Below are 15,975 nucleotides of genomic sequence, written 5' to 3' on the forward strand. Positions count from 1 at the left end.
TTTCTCGGTTTCCCACATCAAACTCATCAAAACACAATCCAACAACTCCAAAAGAACAACTCTGTCTGGTAACCTTCTGTTATTATCTCATAGCGTGGTGAATGTGCAGGTCACAACTTGTCCACCACAGCGTTTTGGAGTTGTTGGATTTTGTATTTGATGAGTTTGATGAGGGAAACCAAGAAATCCCTTTAGCCTCCGTAGCGTAGCTCTGAGCAGCTCGCGGCTCTGCTCCGCCGTTCTAAAAATAGCTTGCACCAACAATTAAAGGTAACGAACCTACTGCTATGACTATAGGGATTATGGCAATGGGCCAATTTGCCAAAATGTTGAACTATCCCTTTAAATAAATTAAAGATAAAATGAACCTTTCACTTGTTAGAGACCTGAAAAAAACAAAACAAACCAAAACTCTTCCATCAACCTGTGCCAGAGTGGTTCTCCACCCACCTGTGGACGCCGTCAGCGTGACCGGTGTGCTGCTCTTGTGTCCTCGCTCTGCGGTCAGAGTGTGTGTGTAGCTCATCCCGGGCGTCAGGTTGGACACGACGTAGCTGGTGGCCGAGGCCGGGATCTCCACCTCCTCCACCTGGCCGTCCCGGGACACGTACACCAGCCGGTAGCCGCTGACCTTGGCCCGAGGTTTCTGCCACCTGAGGGTGAGCGACGTCTCGGTGGACTCGGCCTCCTCCAGGCCTCGGGGAGGATCGATATCTGACCGAGGAAAAAACACAAAAAGTTTATATGAATGAATGAATGAATGTTTTATTTTCGTGTCATGCCACCACTGTGGCCCATCCCATACGAGATTACAAGACACAATAACAAATACAAAAAACAAAAACTAGACAGTCCTTCCCGTTGGTGTTACCTGCCACACAGGTGTGACATAAATAAACAAATTCAGATAACTTTCAGTACTCAACTATGTATCGCTCTTCATCTCATTGCCCAAACCTTTTCAAGAAATAAAGAAAATGCAAAAATATTCAAATGAAAAAGAAGTTTTAGCTTCTCAGCATTGTCTAACCACACAAATTCGTTATTTGAATCTACTTTACTGAACAATTTTTGTCTTATAGAATCATAGAAAGGACAGTAGAACAGAAAATTAATTTCATTCTCCACCTCTTGGATGTCACATAAATTACAAATCCTATCGTCTTCTGCTGTGCCAACATATCTGCCTGTCTCGATATGAAGACCAAGAATACCAGCTCTCAATTGAGCACACAGGGATCTTTTCTTTTTAGACAAATTATACAAAACATAGTTTTCTGGGCCAAATACCTGTTTTATTTCACAGTAAGTATGCAATTTTTTATAATAAATCACTTTTCCTCCTCTGTTAGTTTCATTTCACCACCCACGTTGGATGGAGGTGTGTGCGTGTGTGTGTGTGTGTGTGTTTATGAAGAGGTGGTGAAGGACGAGTGTTTTCACAGCTGCTCGGCGTCATCTCTCACCAGTGGCTGCGTTCGTTGTAGCGGGGAGAGACTCTCTCTCGTTCTTCACGCCCGTCACTCCGATCCCGTACTCCGTCCCTGGTTTTAGACCTGACACACAGACACACACACACACACACAGATGCACACACACACAGACACAGAGAGGGAAGGAAGGTCAACACTCTGAGGTTTCACTCTCAATTATCCTGAGATTTAAAATATTATATGTGGAAATAGGAGATTAATTGTTTTGTTTTCAAGGTTTTTCACTAGTTTCCATCTTTGGAGCCAGAGTTTTTTTCTTTAATTGACCGTGAACGTGTCTTTTATGCTTCAGTTCGTCAGGAAATCTTAACGTTGAGTAATCTGCGTCCTATTCTACAATACTTTTTTATTTAATGGCTCAACAGCATGAAATGAAAAGGACACTGATGTTCAATGCTAAAACGTATTAAACATTTATATCCTCCTGGGCCCATTTCTGTGTAGTAACAGTTTCCTGGATTTAAGATGTATGTTTTCACTTCAAGATGAGCATCATTACACTTCTCTATTGAGCAAGTTACACTCAAATTAGTCTACAGTAAAATAAAAAGGAGAATGCAAATGGTTAGTAATTTCTGGGTTCCAGGTTTGAGTCCAAAGATACAGTAGATTACAGTTGCTTGGTGTATTTAAATTGTGTAAATGTCGGCTCTGTGATCGACCTAAAACTGACATAAAAACTGTGTTTTCTACTCATTTCAAACCTTTTAACTCTGATCAGTCGATTTATTTCTGGACTGAATCGACATATTAAAGATTAAAAAGTAGAAAGTAAAATGATCCTTAGAAACTGCACAAGCATAAATTCATTTAAGAAACAAATAATACACTTTCTATTGGCCCAGTTGAGCAATGCATAAACCACATATTTTCTTTACATCATCACACAACATTGCCTTTCTCTCTCCCTCTTTTCTAATTGTTTTATGTTGTTCTTCACATTACTGTAAATTAAATTTATGTTGAATGTTTATCTTTAGGAGGACCACTTGACAAGCCCTTAGGGTTTTTTTTGGTTTCTCCTGCACATTTGCTTTATCTACTGTATACATTGTATGTTTTTTTGTTGTTGTTGTTCTACTTTTTAATATGCTTTTTTACATATCTTTCATGTGCTAATAAATACAATACAATCCTGCTGCATAAACAGATAATTTCACTTGTACAGTATAAAGTCATTTTCCTCAGTGTTTTCTCTCTTTGCAGTGTTTGTGTGTGTGATCATATTAAATAAAATGTTTGTCTGTTTTGAGTGTGTACCGGTGATGGTGGCTGTGGTGGTTCCTCCCGGGCCTCGTGGGAACACCTCCTCCCCGTGCGTGGCTCCAGAGATGGGGCTGAACTTCACCCTGTAGCTGCCCACGTCCGCCTCGCTGTTGGTCCACTCCACGGTGATGCTGCTGTCGGTCTGGGTCACCGTCTGCAGGCTCCTGGGGGCGTCCAGGGCTAAAAGAGAGACACATTTAGTATCATATCAGTTTAGATTTATAATGAATTCATTTATTATTTTGGCCACAACAGTTTGCTAATGATACGGAAACTGTAAAATACATCCATCTACTATCATTAACTCGATTTACTTCAGCTTTTTCTTATGTTTACATCAAAATTAAGGATGAAGTTCATGTTCTTATGACAAATGTTCGACAAACAGTCACACGTCTATAGTTTTATATCTTAAAAGAGGCTCAGAGATTTTCTAGAACAGCTGGGTCATGTTTTTTTGGGGCCGATCCCATTCAAACAGGAATAAACTGTGCATCTGGTGGGGGACTATTTTCAGCTGCGTATTAATACAAATTTGGTTTTGAGGAGCGAATTTCCAGCCACAGGATTGTATGAGCTCTGTGGTCGAGTAGAATAAGAAACATAAACAACACAAATGTAGAAAATGAACAGCCTCATCCTGTAACTTGAACCATAGACATGCAATACTGTCCACAAAATGGTCTTTTTTTTTTTTTTTTTAAGTATATATTTTTCGGCTTTTTGCCTTTATTTGATAGTGATGACAGTAGAGATAGACAGGAAATGAGGAGGCAGAGAGAGGGGGAATGACACGCAGGAAAGGTCTGCCCGACGCGGGATTCGAACCGGGGACGCCTGCGGCGAGGACTGTAGCCTCTACATGGGGCGGCCGCTCTACCCATTGCGCCACGCACCGCCCCCACAAAATGGTCTTTTAATGTCTTATTTATATTTTGACTCTAATGATTATGTTCGTGCATGTGTTGTGTATTTGTTTGCTTCTTTTATTCAGGTAGTGAATTTCGTTGTACTTTGTGAAATGACAATAAAGTCTAATCTAATCTAAAATACATTAAAGGGATAGTTCAACATTTTGGCAAATTGGCCCATTGCCATAATCCCTATAGTCATAGCAGTAGGTTCGTTACCTTTAATTGTCGGTGTAAGCTATTTTTAGAACGGCGGAGCAGAGCCGTGAGCTGCTCAGAGCTACGCTACGGAGGCTCATGGGATTTCTTGGTTTCCCTCATCAAACTCATCAAATACACAATCCAACAACTCCAAAACGCTCTGGTGGACAAGTTGTGACCTGCACATTCACCACGCTATGAGATAATAACACAACGTTACCAGACAGAGTTGTTTTAGAGGTAAATTCATGCAAAACCGCTGATGTGTGTTGCCTTCAGGGACAGTTTTTCAGCAAGCAGTCTGTATTTGCCTCGAAAACAACTCTGTCTTGCCGTTCTAAAAATAGCTTGCACCGACAATTAAAGGTAACGAACCTACTGCTATGACTATAGGGATTATGGCGATGGGCCAATTTGCCAAAATGTTGAACTATCCCTTTAAGATATAAAGTGACAGGTTTTTACAGACGTACCTGTGGTGAAGGTGGTGGTGACGGGGTCGCTGGAGGCGTCTCCGCTCCTGGAGATGAGCGACACCGTGTACTCGGTGTCCGGCCTCAGGCTGTCAATGCTGTACTGTTTGTCGGGGGCGGGGATCTCGGCGCTGCTCTCGTCTGACGGGTCGGACGTCGGCCCGTAGAACATGGTGACTCTGTCCACAGGAGCCACCGGCAGAGTCCAGCTCACCAGAGCAGACGAGTCCGACACGTCCTTCACCTCCACCTGCCGGGGGCCGTCGATCTCTGTGGAGGGGAGAACGTCCAAGCATAAACTTGTTAAAAAAAACAAGTAAAGATTTGATTTTTACAGAAAACAAGGAAGAGGAATACTGGCAAACACCAAATGTTTTCTTTTGTTGTTTGTATGTTGGGTATCACTTTACAGTATACGTATATACGCAGGAGTCCAGGTGAGGGGGGCAGGTGGCAAAGGGAGAAAAATATTGTGTGCAAAATCAGTTTTTAAAGTGAAGAGGAAACAAAATTGAATGTCTATTACCTAGTTTCTATTATAATAAAAAAAAGGACAGGTTGTGTGTTTCCTGTCTCTTGTTCTGGTCCATTTACAATAATGATTATTCTGACATATTAATAGAAAATACATGAGAAATAAGAGCTTTAGTCAATGCAATATGGTCCAGATGTTTATGTACTTACAGGAATATTTATAATTTTGGTGAATCCCTGACTGGTTTAACACATGTGTACAGATTACCTCATTAAACACACACAGGGATACGTGCAGTAAAACCAATAGCTGACCGGTTTGGATGCATTTTTTACCACATTTAACTCTCTGCTGCATGTTTCTCCTCTTTGTCAGATTAAATAAAGGCATTAAAAAGTCCCAAAATATAACTAAACAAAAGGCAAAAGACATAACATCTTAATTATTGAGCTTTGAACAATCTGCAGAGCCAGATGAAGCTGTTTCCTGTTTCTATTCTTTATACTAAACTAATAAAGTCTTTATATTTAGCAAAGACACATGGGAATGATTTTTTTTATTATTGAATTCTCAGTAAACAGATGATCGGATTATTTTCCTGTCATGCTGCTTTATTCCTTTTAAGCATCTGCAAAAGTTTCAAATCAGAGGTTTAGTCCAATCACCACAGGGATCATTTATCAGCTGTTTAATTCACAAATTAATTATGGAAAACTCCTGGACTGAGTCTCAACGTGTGTTCAGTCCAGGAAAACTGGTCTCTCTGATAAAAGCGTGGGCTCAAAACAGGAAAAGCTGATTGTGTTTCACTGTCACACTGAGCTCCCACCTGACAAACCTCCAGTGTTTACATGTGGAGGAGACATCTTCTCTCTCTTTCTCTCTCTGCGCTAAACGGACCTCTGGGCTTTAAAGGAGTACGAGAGGTTTCACTTTTCTTCTTTCGAAGAGTCGAGTTTTCAGCTTCTACAAATAAATGACATCAGAGATGAAATGGTGCGATACCCCGGGAGTCCATCGAAGACGACGCAGACTTGTAAACTGAATGGTTTTTCCAGGCACAAAGACGGTTGTTTGGCCCCGTGTGCCGAGCCGGGCCGGGCCGAGCTGAGTTGAGCCGTGACGATTGCACAACCGAGCTGGACGGATTTCACAACATAACGTATGTTAACGCAACGCTGCCATAAAAGTTTCAGTGAGCTGAGAGCAAGATTAAGTGAAAAGTTAAAAAAAAAAAAACTAAATAAAAACAAAGCAGGTCTAACATGGTCGGACCTTAAATCAGTCAGAGGGAACCAGGGAGAGCCAGCAGGGATTTCCTGTTGTTACTCTTCTCCTCATTGTGGAATTTCACTCTGTCACATTTATGTTTTTCTTTTTTTTTTCACCCTGACGCAAAGATTACTGATACTCGACACCCCAAACTGTTAAAAGCTGCCAGGCAGAGCGGGAAAATTACATAATGATGTCATCTTTTTTTCTTTTTTTTTTTACACAAGATGATGAGCTGCATAATCTGGATAAAGGAAATTTAAGTTTGTTCACTCACTGGTGGTGACAGTTTTGGACGCCGGAGGTCCTCTGGTGTTGTTCTTGATGATGTTGATGGAGACCTCGTACTCCTGTCCTGGTCCCAGGCCCGACTGGACGAACTCGGTTTGCGAGGGCGGAAGTGTGCTCACCACTTTTCCATTTTCTTCTTTCTGCATCGACACACAGTGAATAAACAAATGTAAAACATATGACACGACACAGAACTGTAAATAATCTGGTTTCTCCATCAGATCAGATGTGTATTAGTTTAAATTTCAAGTTTAAAGATAAATATTTTCTTCTCCTCCAGTGTTTTATTTTGAAGTGTTGATCAACTAGAAGACGCATTTGTGGTTCCTAAGAAGCAAAATCGTCTCTCAGCTTCTCTCTGGAGCTCTAGTAACAACAGGTTGGTGTCAGCCAATCAGCAGAGAGGAGGCTCTGGGGCCTCTCTTCTGATTGGTTGACTGTTTTCTGACTGATCCAATAAAAAACAGATCAGATTTCAGAATAAAACACTCAGAGAAAGCAAATCTTTCAAGTTGTTGGATGGATGTTTGGGTCCAGGTGGTGAGGGGGCGGGGCTTAGTGTGACTGCTCTTGTTGTGACATCACAAAGTGACAGGAAGTCCTGACGGCTGGTTTTAAGGCTCAGTTTCTGAATACAGGCTGTGTGCATTTCTCTATGGACTGAGGCTTTGATACTTTCACAGTATTAATATAGAACCTAGAGCTGCTTTATAATCACACTACACATGGACATCTACCTTTATACTGTATGGAGCTTTAATACAAACATCTACAGTACCTTTATACTGTATGGAGCTTTAATACAAACATCTACCTTTATACTGTATGGAGCTTTAATACAAACATCTACCTTTATACTGTATGGAGCTTTAATACAAACATCTACCTTTATACTGTATGGAGCTTTAACACAAACATCTACCTTTATACTGTATGGAGCTTTAACACAAACATCTACCTTTATACTGTATGGAGCTTTAACACAAACATCTACCTTTATACTGTATGGAGCTTTAACACAAACATCTACCTTTATACTGTATGGAGCTTTAATACAAACATCTACCTTTATACCGTATGAAGTTTAAGAGACCACAGTACCAGTTTTTGCAATTTTTCCTGATAAAAAACTGTACATAAAGTTGTTTTGATATGATATGAGACATCAAACAGCAGCTCGACATGATCAGAATTAACTCAGAGGTCATGAGAGGACACGCACACATATTAAAAACTCCGCAGAGGCCTCTCCCACTTATCAGCTGGCACTTTCATTTCTTTTCAAAGAAAGTTATTGCCTCAGATTCTGAGCGAAAAAGATTAACCCACAGCTCTGTGAAGTCCAGACTCGAAGCCCACACTCAAGTTTTTCCATATGTCAAAGCAATTTTTAATGGTTGGCGTTGAAATAAATCCGTGTTTTGCTGACACTTCCAATAAGCTGGCATAATTTATCACTCCTCTCCTCGCTCTTTTTTTCCCTCCCAGTCAAGACGGTTCATAAAAAAATATAAAATAAAAAAAACCCCGGGCCGGCCTTCAAAAAGAGACGTGCCCACTGACTGACCGTGTTGCGGAAATAGATCTCCCAGCCATCAAAGGAGATGTCCAGCTGGTCCCACGTCACCTCCACCGACGTCTCTCTCACTGATTTGAACTTTAGACCCTGTGGCTGTGGGAGCTCTGCATGGACACAAATGAAAACAATCACAATCAGTGCGTTTACATGGACTTGAGTATCCCGTTTTTGTGTTTGTGCATGTAAACATCATCATATCCCGATTTCAGAAACTTGCTACCCGGAGAACTCTGAAAGAAAACGCCTAAACGCCTTATCCTGGTCTCTGACAACTGATCCTGTCCCACCATTAATGACTCCATACTTTCATCCATCTCTCCCTTTCGTTCCCTTTTGAGTTCCTGTTTTATTTTGAAGTTCAGTTTCCTGTCTTCCTGTGATTACCTCATGTGTCTGATTGCACCACCTGTGTCTCATTTCCCCGTGTACTTAACCTCAGTGTTCTCCCTTTGTCTCTGTCGAATCCTCTGTTGTCCATGTGCAGCACTTTGTTCTCACGTTTCCAGTCTCTTATTTTCTACTTGTATGAATTTCTGTTGTACTTTGCAGACCTTTTGTTTACCTTCTTAATAAATATCTTAGTTGCCCGTTACTTTGAGTTCTCTGCATTTGTGTCCCGTTTCCCTAAACCTTGACACTTCCGTTGCTATAAACAACTTATTATTTAGCCATATTTGCAACGCGATTTCAAAAATTTAAAAGTGGCAACCGCACAAGAAGACACATTTGGACAGATGTCTGCAGTTTGTGTTGTAAAAAGTAAACACCACAAGCGCCTGCACAAATAAGATGCAACTGTCAGAAAGCAGGATACTGGTATTTATCTTTCATGTAAACAGGGATATGAATAACCAGGTTTTTCTATGTTCATGTAAACGCAGCATCCCGAATATGATCATAACCGGGATACTTTTTATTTTATTTTATTTTTTTTATATTTTATCATCTTTTATTGTGTTTTTATTTTATTTTTTACTATTGCTATATTTTATTGTTGTTTTTAATCTTCGTGCATTAGTCTCCATGTCATTCTTCTTGTTTCACTTCTTATATAGTATATATACTTTTTTAATCAAAATGTAAAGCACTTTGAACATGAACATGATTTATTTGCTTTGAAAGGTGCTATATAAATAAAATTTGATTGATGATTGACTGATTGATTGATTTACTCAAGTCCATGTAAATGTTAAAAAATGTTAGGTAACGCTTTATATTAAGGTCCTTGTAATAAGCATTAGTTAATAGGTAATAAGGCTCTTATAAGTGATTACAAGATGCTTATTAACATTATTATGCATTTATAAGACTATATATGTATTAATAGACTCATAATAATATAGTTAATAGCAGACTATAATTGATTTATAATAACTTATAATAAACTTAGTTAACTGTTTGTTGATGCTTATGAACATTAATAAGATCCTTATGAGTATCTTATAATTGTTCATAATAACATTACAAACACATATATTGACTCAACTAGCCCAATCATTATGTCTTTGTTATGCCTTTATTAATCCTAAGGTATGTGTAATAAGCGTTAGTTAATAGGTAATAAGGCTCTTATAAGTGCTTACAAGTATTAATAGTCTCATTATAATATAGTTAATAGCAGACTATAAGAGATTTATAATAACTTATAAGAAACTTGTTAACTGTTTGTTGATGCTTAAGAACATTAATAAAATCTTCATGAGTATCTTATAATTGTTCATAATAACATTACAAACACATTGAGTGTAGCCCAACCATGATGTCTTTTTCATGCCTTTATTAATCTTTTTTGTTTGATTTATTAACATTAATATATACTTTATTGCTCATCTATTATAAATTAACTATGCACTTGTTAACAGTTAACTATGCTTTTTGCAGGTACTGGATCTAAAGCGAGAACAATGTCTTATTAATGCTGATAAATCTTTTATTGTGCATTATTATGCCCTTATTATCAGTTAACTATGCATTTGTTAACAGTTAACTATGCTTTTTGCAGGTACTGGATCTAAAGCGAGAACAATGTCTTATTAAGGCTGATAAATCTTTTATTGTGCATTATTATGCCCTTATTATCAGTTAACTATGCACTTGTTAACAGTTAACTATGCTTTTTGCAGGTACTGGATCTAAAGCGAGAACAATGCCTTATTAAGTCTAATAAATCTTTTGTAATGCATTCATTAATGGTTAACAATGATTTTCACAACTTCCACATCTGTAATGAACAATACATGTGGTCAAGGTTGATGAAATGTAAAGAAAAGATTGCATAGTAATACAAATGTTTCAACAGTGAAGCCCAACATTGTTTTATTCATTGCTGTCAAGTAAAGAGACATTTTACTGAAAATGTATAAAAATCTAAATCACCTAAAACAGGTAGAAAGCACCTTTAAAACATTTAGGCATATTATACAAATAATTTAACTCAAAAAAGTGCAATTTTGCAAAGTGCAACATGATCTTTATACTTAAAATGTATAAAAATAACCTAAAACAGGTCTTTGAAAAAAAAGTACACTTTTATTTTTTTTAATTTTTAATTCCATTGAACATTTAACGCAGCTGCTCTTTTGCACTCTTGTTTGCATCAAAAGCAATTCCCTCTTCCTCTTCTTCTTGCCATCATCTGAGCTTGAGGAGCTTGAGGAGTCTGAGGAGGGGTCGGGAGAGAATGAGGATAGAGGAAATTTACATCTGAGTTTTCATAATGACATTTTTTTAATGTAAAAACATAAAAAATAAAAGTCTCGATATATCCTGCAATAACACTTTACAGTTGAATTTTCAAGCATTTTAAATAGAGTCTTAATGTAGCACATTTCATTAAACTCAAACTCAAATGACTGTGCTGAATGTTCACAGCAGTAAGTAGGCTATCATGTACAGAAAAGTGTCAAGAACATATCAGACGGTGCACAACGAAAGAGAGAAGTTATATATTTCGACAATGTACACTGTATGTATATAAGCCTAGCTGGAGACAAAATAAACTACATTTTAATATAAAAACGTTCTCACTGATACACAGAGGAGCGCTTCCGTAGGGCAGCAACAGTCTTGAGGCGGCTAGGTCTACACTAGCTTCGGCTAACGTTAGCTATGCATGTTTGAGTTTGTACTAACTAGTTAGCAGCAGTTAAACTTACCAGAAGAGTCATCCTCCGTCTCACAACGCTTCCTCTTGTCAGCTGCTTCTTTTCGAGGCCCAGAATGGGTTTGAATTCTACTCGGGGGCAAAAATGTTGGGCAACTACCTCCATTTTACACATGGGCATGTGTTAAGCTATCAGCTGCTAGCTTAAACCGGAACTTCCGGTTTTGCTGTTTGCCTTCAAAATAAAAGCGAAAGGGTAAAATGTTTCAAGTGAGAAGAAACTCCACAAGTCTGCTCTTCTCCTCCGACGCACCTTTCTGAAAACCAAAATCAAATGCATAATAAAAGATTTATCAGCCTTAATAAGACATTGTTCTCGCTTTAGATCCAGTACCTGTGTAGTGTATTTTCCACCTGAACATTTTTGCTTTAATATCTTCAATTATCTTATGTTTTTCATGGTGTTTTCTTAGCCTAAAAGTTAAGGGATAGGTCAGAAGTAAGTCACCATTTGGATAGGAACTTCATTTGTAATAAGTAACAGTTTATAGTTAAATGGAATAAATATGAATAAATTCAGATGTTACAAGAGAAAAGGCACACACATACATTTACAGCAAGATGTTTAGATTAGGTGTCTAGTAGTAGTGTGGAATGTACCCTGAGAATTGTGTTTCTTGTCATCTACCCATCTCTGTGGGTCATAGTTTTTGGGGATACTCGACACTATCTATTCTTAAGTTAGCTTGGTCAAGAGGTTAAATGTCAGAAAGCATAGGCTAGATTCTGTTTTTAGATCCTGTCTTTGTCTGACCATCCTGGTCAGTTATATCCTTCTGTGGGAGAAGGTGGAGTTTTAGAAAACGTATATAAGGTTAGAGCTTTGGGCCAAGAGAGAGTCATCTCAATTCTTGGCACCAGAGATGCTCCACGATTCGGCATTTTTGTACACTGTTCTTCTTCTTGTAATAAACTCTTTTTGAATGCAAGAAAAGACGTGTCGGCGGTGATCCCTTCTCTTCATCAACACATCAATATACCACACCTGCAAAAAGCACAGTTTACTGTAAACAAGTAAACTTATAATACGTAGATGAGCAATAAAGTATCAAACAAAAAAAGATTAATAAAGGCATGACAAAGACATCATGGTTGGGTTAGATTGATACTCATGAAGATTTTATTAATGTTCTTAAGCATCAACAGTTAACAAGTTTCTTATAAGTTATTATAAATCTCTTATAGTCTGCTATTAACTATATTATAATGAGACTATTAATACTTGTTAGCACTTATAAGAGCCTTATTACCTATTAACTAACGCTTATTACACAGACCTTAAGATTAATAAAGACATAATGATTGGGCTAGTTGAGTCAATATATGTGTTTGTAATGTTATTATGAACAATTATAAGATACTCATAAGGATTTTATTAATGTTCATAAGCATCAACAAACAGTTAACTAAGTTTATTATAAGTTATTATAAATCTCTTATAGTCTGCTATTAACTATATTATAATGAGTCTATTAATGCATATATAGTCTTATAAATGCATAATAATGTTAATAAGCATCTTGTAATCACTTATAAGGGCCTTATTACCTATTAACTAATGCTTATTACAAGGACCTTAATATAAAGCGTTACCAAATGTTATTTCGAAACATGTAAAACAAAATAATAACAATTTCAGTTTGTTCCTTCATATGTAAATTACATAAATAATAATAAAGTTTCATAATTTAAAAAAAAAAGCAAAAAACGAGAAATCTCGTTTTTGGCACTCAACGCATGGGAACGAAAAACGAGAAATTACGTGGTTGGCACTCAATGAGTTAACACAAATATTCCGCTTACTTCTGCTTTAATTGTCCTTCATTCCATTGTTAGAAAAAAAAGAGAAAACGAAAAATATAAGGTAAATAAAGATAAAAATAAGTAACTTATAGTTCAGTTTTTTGTTTGAACATCCTCTTATTGTGGTGTTATGTTATGTTTTTGTACTTTTGACTGTCTTAAAGGTACCTGTGGCCACCCTGGCGCTGACAGGGATGCTCCTCTTGTTGCTCAGGACGGCGTAGACGTTGATCTGGTACTCGATGCCTGGCTCCAGCTCCTTGATGGTGGCGGAGCTTTTGTCTCCGGTCACGTTGAACTCCTGCAAGAGGCCGCCGGGGCTGGTGGGCACGTAGGTCACCAGGTACTCCGTCACCAGCATCTCGTTGTCCCAGTGCACGTCCACGGTGTCGGAGGTGACCCCGTCCACGGTCAGGTCCTTTGGAGGAGACACTGGAAAAAAAGAAAAGAAAAAAGAAAGATTTAAAAATAAAGAATGAAAGAAATACCGAGGGTGGTGACTTGGAGAGTTTCTCATACCCTCAAGTCACTAAATATTCACCACAAGGAGCTAATGCAAACTCCAGAGCCACATCTGGCTGCGGTGTGAACAGCTGCCAGGGAAGTGCGAACAAAGTGCAGACAAGGGCGACACACAAACTGAGAACCTCTTTTATATTCTCTAAAAAGCGAGTGAGTGCTGAGTGAGTTTCGAGAAAAAAAAGGAAATTACATCATCCAGGATTTGTTTTTATAGTATATTTTAGTTGACACATGGAAACTGTCCGACGCTGTGAGGAAAGCCAAATCCTTGTCTCACCTCCACGGTTATTATAGATAGTTAGTTTTAAACTTTTCATTAGTTTTTTTAACTTCAGTTTAGTTTTAGTTTGTTCAACAAGTGATGAAGCAGTTTTAGTTTAGTTTTTATTTAGTCTTAGTTTCGGTTTTTCAGGTTTTAAGAGAAAGCCTCTGTGAGACTCTGAAGAACTTCGACATTTGTGGGACTATTCCCTTTTAGTTGCATCCCATAATGTTCCCATCACTCGTCAGGTTCCATTCACTCTTTTCTACCTGTGGGTCGTACTCAAAGTTGTCCCATATTGAGCTGTGGCGTTTTCTTCCTGCAGCTTTAGACATCGACAAGAAAACTACAACTAAGCTGATATTATCTGACTCTATCTTTTAGTTAAGTTAGTTTTACATTGTTCATTGATGTTTTTATTTAGTTCTCATTTTTATTTTTATTTCTATTTCAGTTCACAAAATTATTTTTTCACTGCTAGTTTTAGTTTTAGTTAAAGATGTTAGCTACAAGTTTAATTCCTTCTGGCCAGTAGGTGTCACTAACACTCCAACCTTTAATTGTACTGGTTGCCAGGTAACGCCTATAGGGAGCAGCTAGTAGCTAAAGCTAAGCTAATGCTAACCGTATTTAACGAGCAGCAGCTCCGGTGTTGACAGCCGACTGGAAACGCATCTGAATCATTTCACACTAACTCACCTGCAGACGAACCCGACAAACCCGCGGCATCACACCTGCACCGGCAACGTTACAGTACTGTCTGACCGTTAGTTAGCATTAGCACTAGCATTAGCACGATGACATTTCTCCACAGAGCTATCATGATCTGGCCCCTGAGCTCCACCTCACGTGACATCAACGTACTAATGCTGTTGGCACATAGATCCTTTCATGCTGCTGTTGCCAACGTAACCAGATGTAAATATTTATATATTTTGGACCCGTCAAAATGTATAAAACTATTATTTAGTTGGAAACTAGCATTAGCTATAATCTCTGTATGCAGAACATCAGTCACATTGACTTGTTTGTAACGAGTGGAAGTGTCACTATGTTAACCTGCATTGTCCCTATCAAATAAACTGAATTAAATCAAATTATTATTTATATACTATAAAAAAAAATCAGTAAAATTAATACTTTTATTCTGCACCCCTCTAGATGTTCTGTGGATGTATTATATTTGAAAAATTCATCGTTTTGATGAAAAAGTTGTAGTTATAACCTTTAAAGTTGTACAGAAAAGAAAATTGAATTTGAGCCCACTGTGGGTCTTAACATTAGTGTAATAACTCATCTATCAGACGATGGAGCCCAAACTTTGTGCAAAATTCTATTTTCGAGTAAATCCGGGATTAAAGTGTGGTATTTTTTTTTCGCATTAGATAATGCAGGCGCACGGATTATGCGTCACCCGGCTCACAATTCATCCGTCACCCGGCTCACGATTCATCAGCCAATGCTATTGCATCCGTCATCCGTCAATCAAACGTCTGAGACACACACGGAGCTCGGTCTCACCCTAAACATTGAATATCCCACCCGCGAGTCGCGACCAATCAAATTCGTTTTCCTTAATCGGGTAAACTCAATGCGGCAACTCGTGGAAACTCGGCGCAACAACGGCCATTTCTGAACACCTTTAAGCATAACAACCTTGCTTACCTCCTGAGCAGTCGTCTCCGATGTATCCCTCGTCACACACACACTGCCCGTTCACGCAGCGTCCTTTGTCGTGGCAGCCGTTGAGGCAGCTCAGATCGGTGCAGCTCTCTCCTTCGTAGCCGCTCTCGCACATGCAGCGTCCGTCGACGCAGCGCCCTCTGTCGTTGCAGTTGTCCGGGCAGGCGAGGACGGAGCAGTCGTCGCCCGCGTATCCCTCCTGACAGACGCAGCTGCCGTCGACGCAGCGCCCTCGGGCCAGGCAGTCGTTGGGACAGGCCTTCTGACCGCAGTCCTCGCCGGCGAAGCCTTCGTCGCAGACGCACTGGCCGTCGACGCAGCGCCCGCGGTTCCTGCAGCTGTTGGGGCAGCTCAGCTCGCCGCAGTCCTCGCCGGTGAAGCCTGCATGTTGGGATGTCAAAATTACTGGGCTACTTTCACAATTAACGACGGAATTAAATGCCACAATTAATTAATCGTAAAGATTTGTCAATAATAACAAATTGCCTCTTTTATATTAATAAGTTTTAGTTTTAGTATAAGTATTACTATTTTTGTATTGCTGCTATATATTTATCTTGCATTCTTCTTTTACTGGTGTT

The 15,975-nt window shown here is 38.8% G+C and overlaps 1 protein-coding gene across 3 annotated transcripts in view; it reads right to left on the bottom strand.

Moving 5' to 3' along the window:
* The window catches only part of LOC146976971 (tenascin-like), a 61,324-nt gene that overhangs the window by 28,892 nt on the left and 16,457 nt on the right, over positions 1-15,975 (bottom strand). For all 3 annotated transcript variants that reach the window (XM_085792771.1, XM_085792772.1, XM_085792770.1), the window contains exons 4-11: positions 15,377-15,775; positions 13,096-13,359; positions 7,950-8,065; positions 6,369-6,522; positions 4,345-4,614; positions 2,754-2,939; positions 1,467-1,556; positions 451-714 (exon numbers count right to left, since the gene is read on the bottom strand). In XM_085792771.1, coding sequence (XP_085648897.1) covers positions 451-714; positions 1,467-1,556; positions 2,754-2,939; positions 4,345-4,614; positions 6,369-6,522; positions 7,950-8,065; positions 13,096-13,359; positions 15,377-15,775 — 1,743 coding nt within the window. The remainder of the gene's footprint in view (positions 1-450; positions 715-1,466; positions 1,557-2,753; positions 2,940-4,344; positions 4,615-6,368; positions 6,523-7,949; positions 8,066-13,095; positions 13,360-15,376; positions 15,776-15,975) is intronic.

Source organism: Trachurus japonicus, chromosome 12, assembly GCF_045865225.1.
Source record: "Trachurus japonicus isolate A0001 chromosome 12, Traja_1.0".
Lineage (NCBI taxonomy): Eukaryota > Metazoa > Chordata > Actinopteri > Carangiformes > Carangidae > Trachurus > Trachurus japonicus.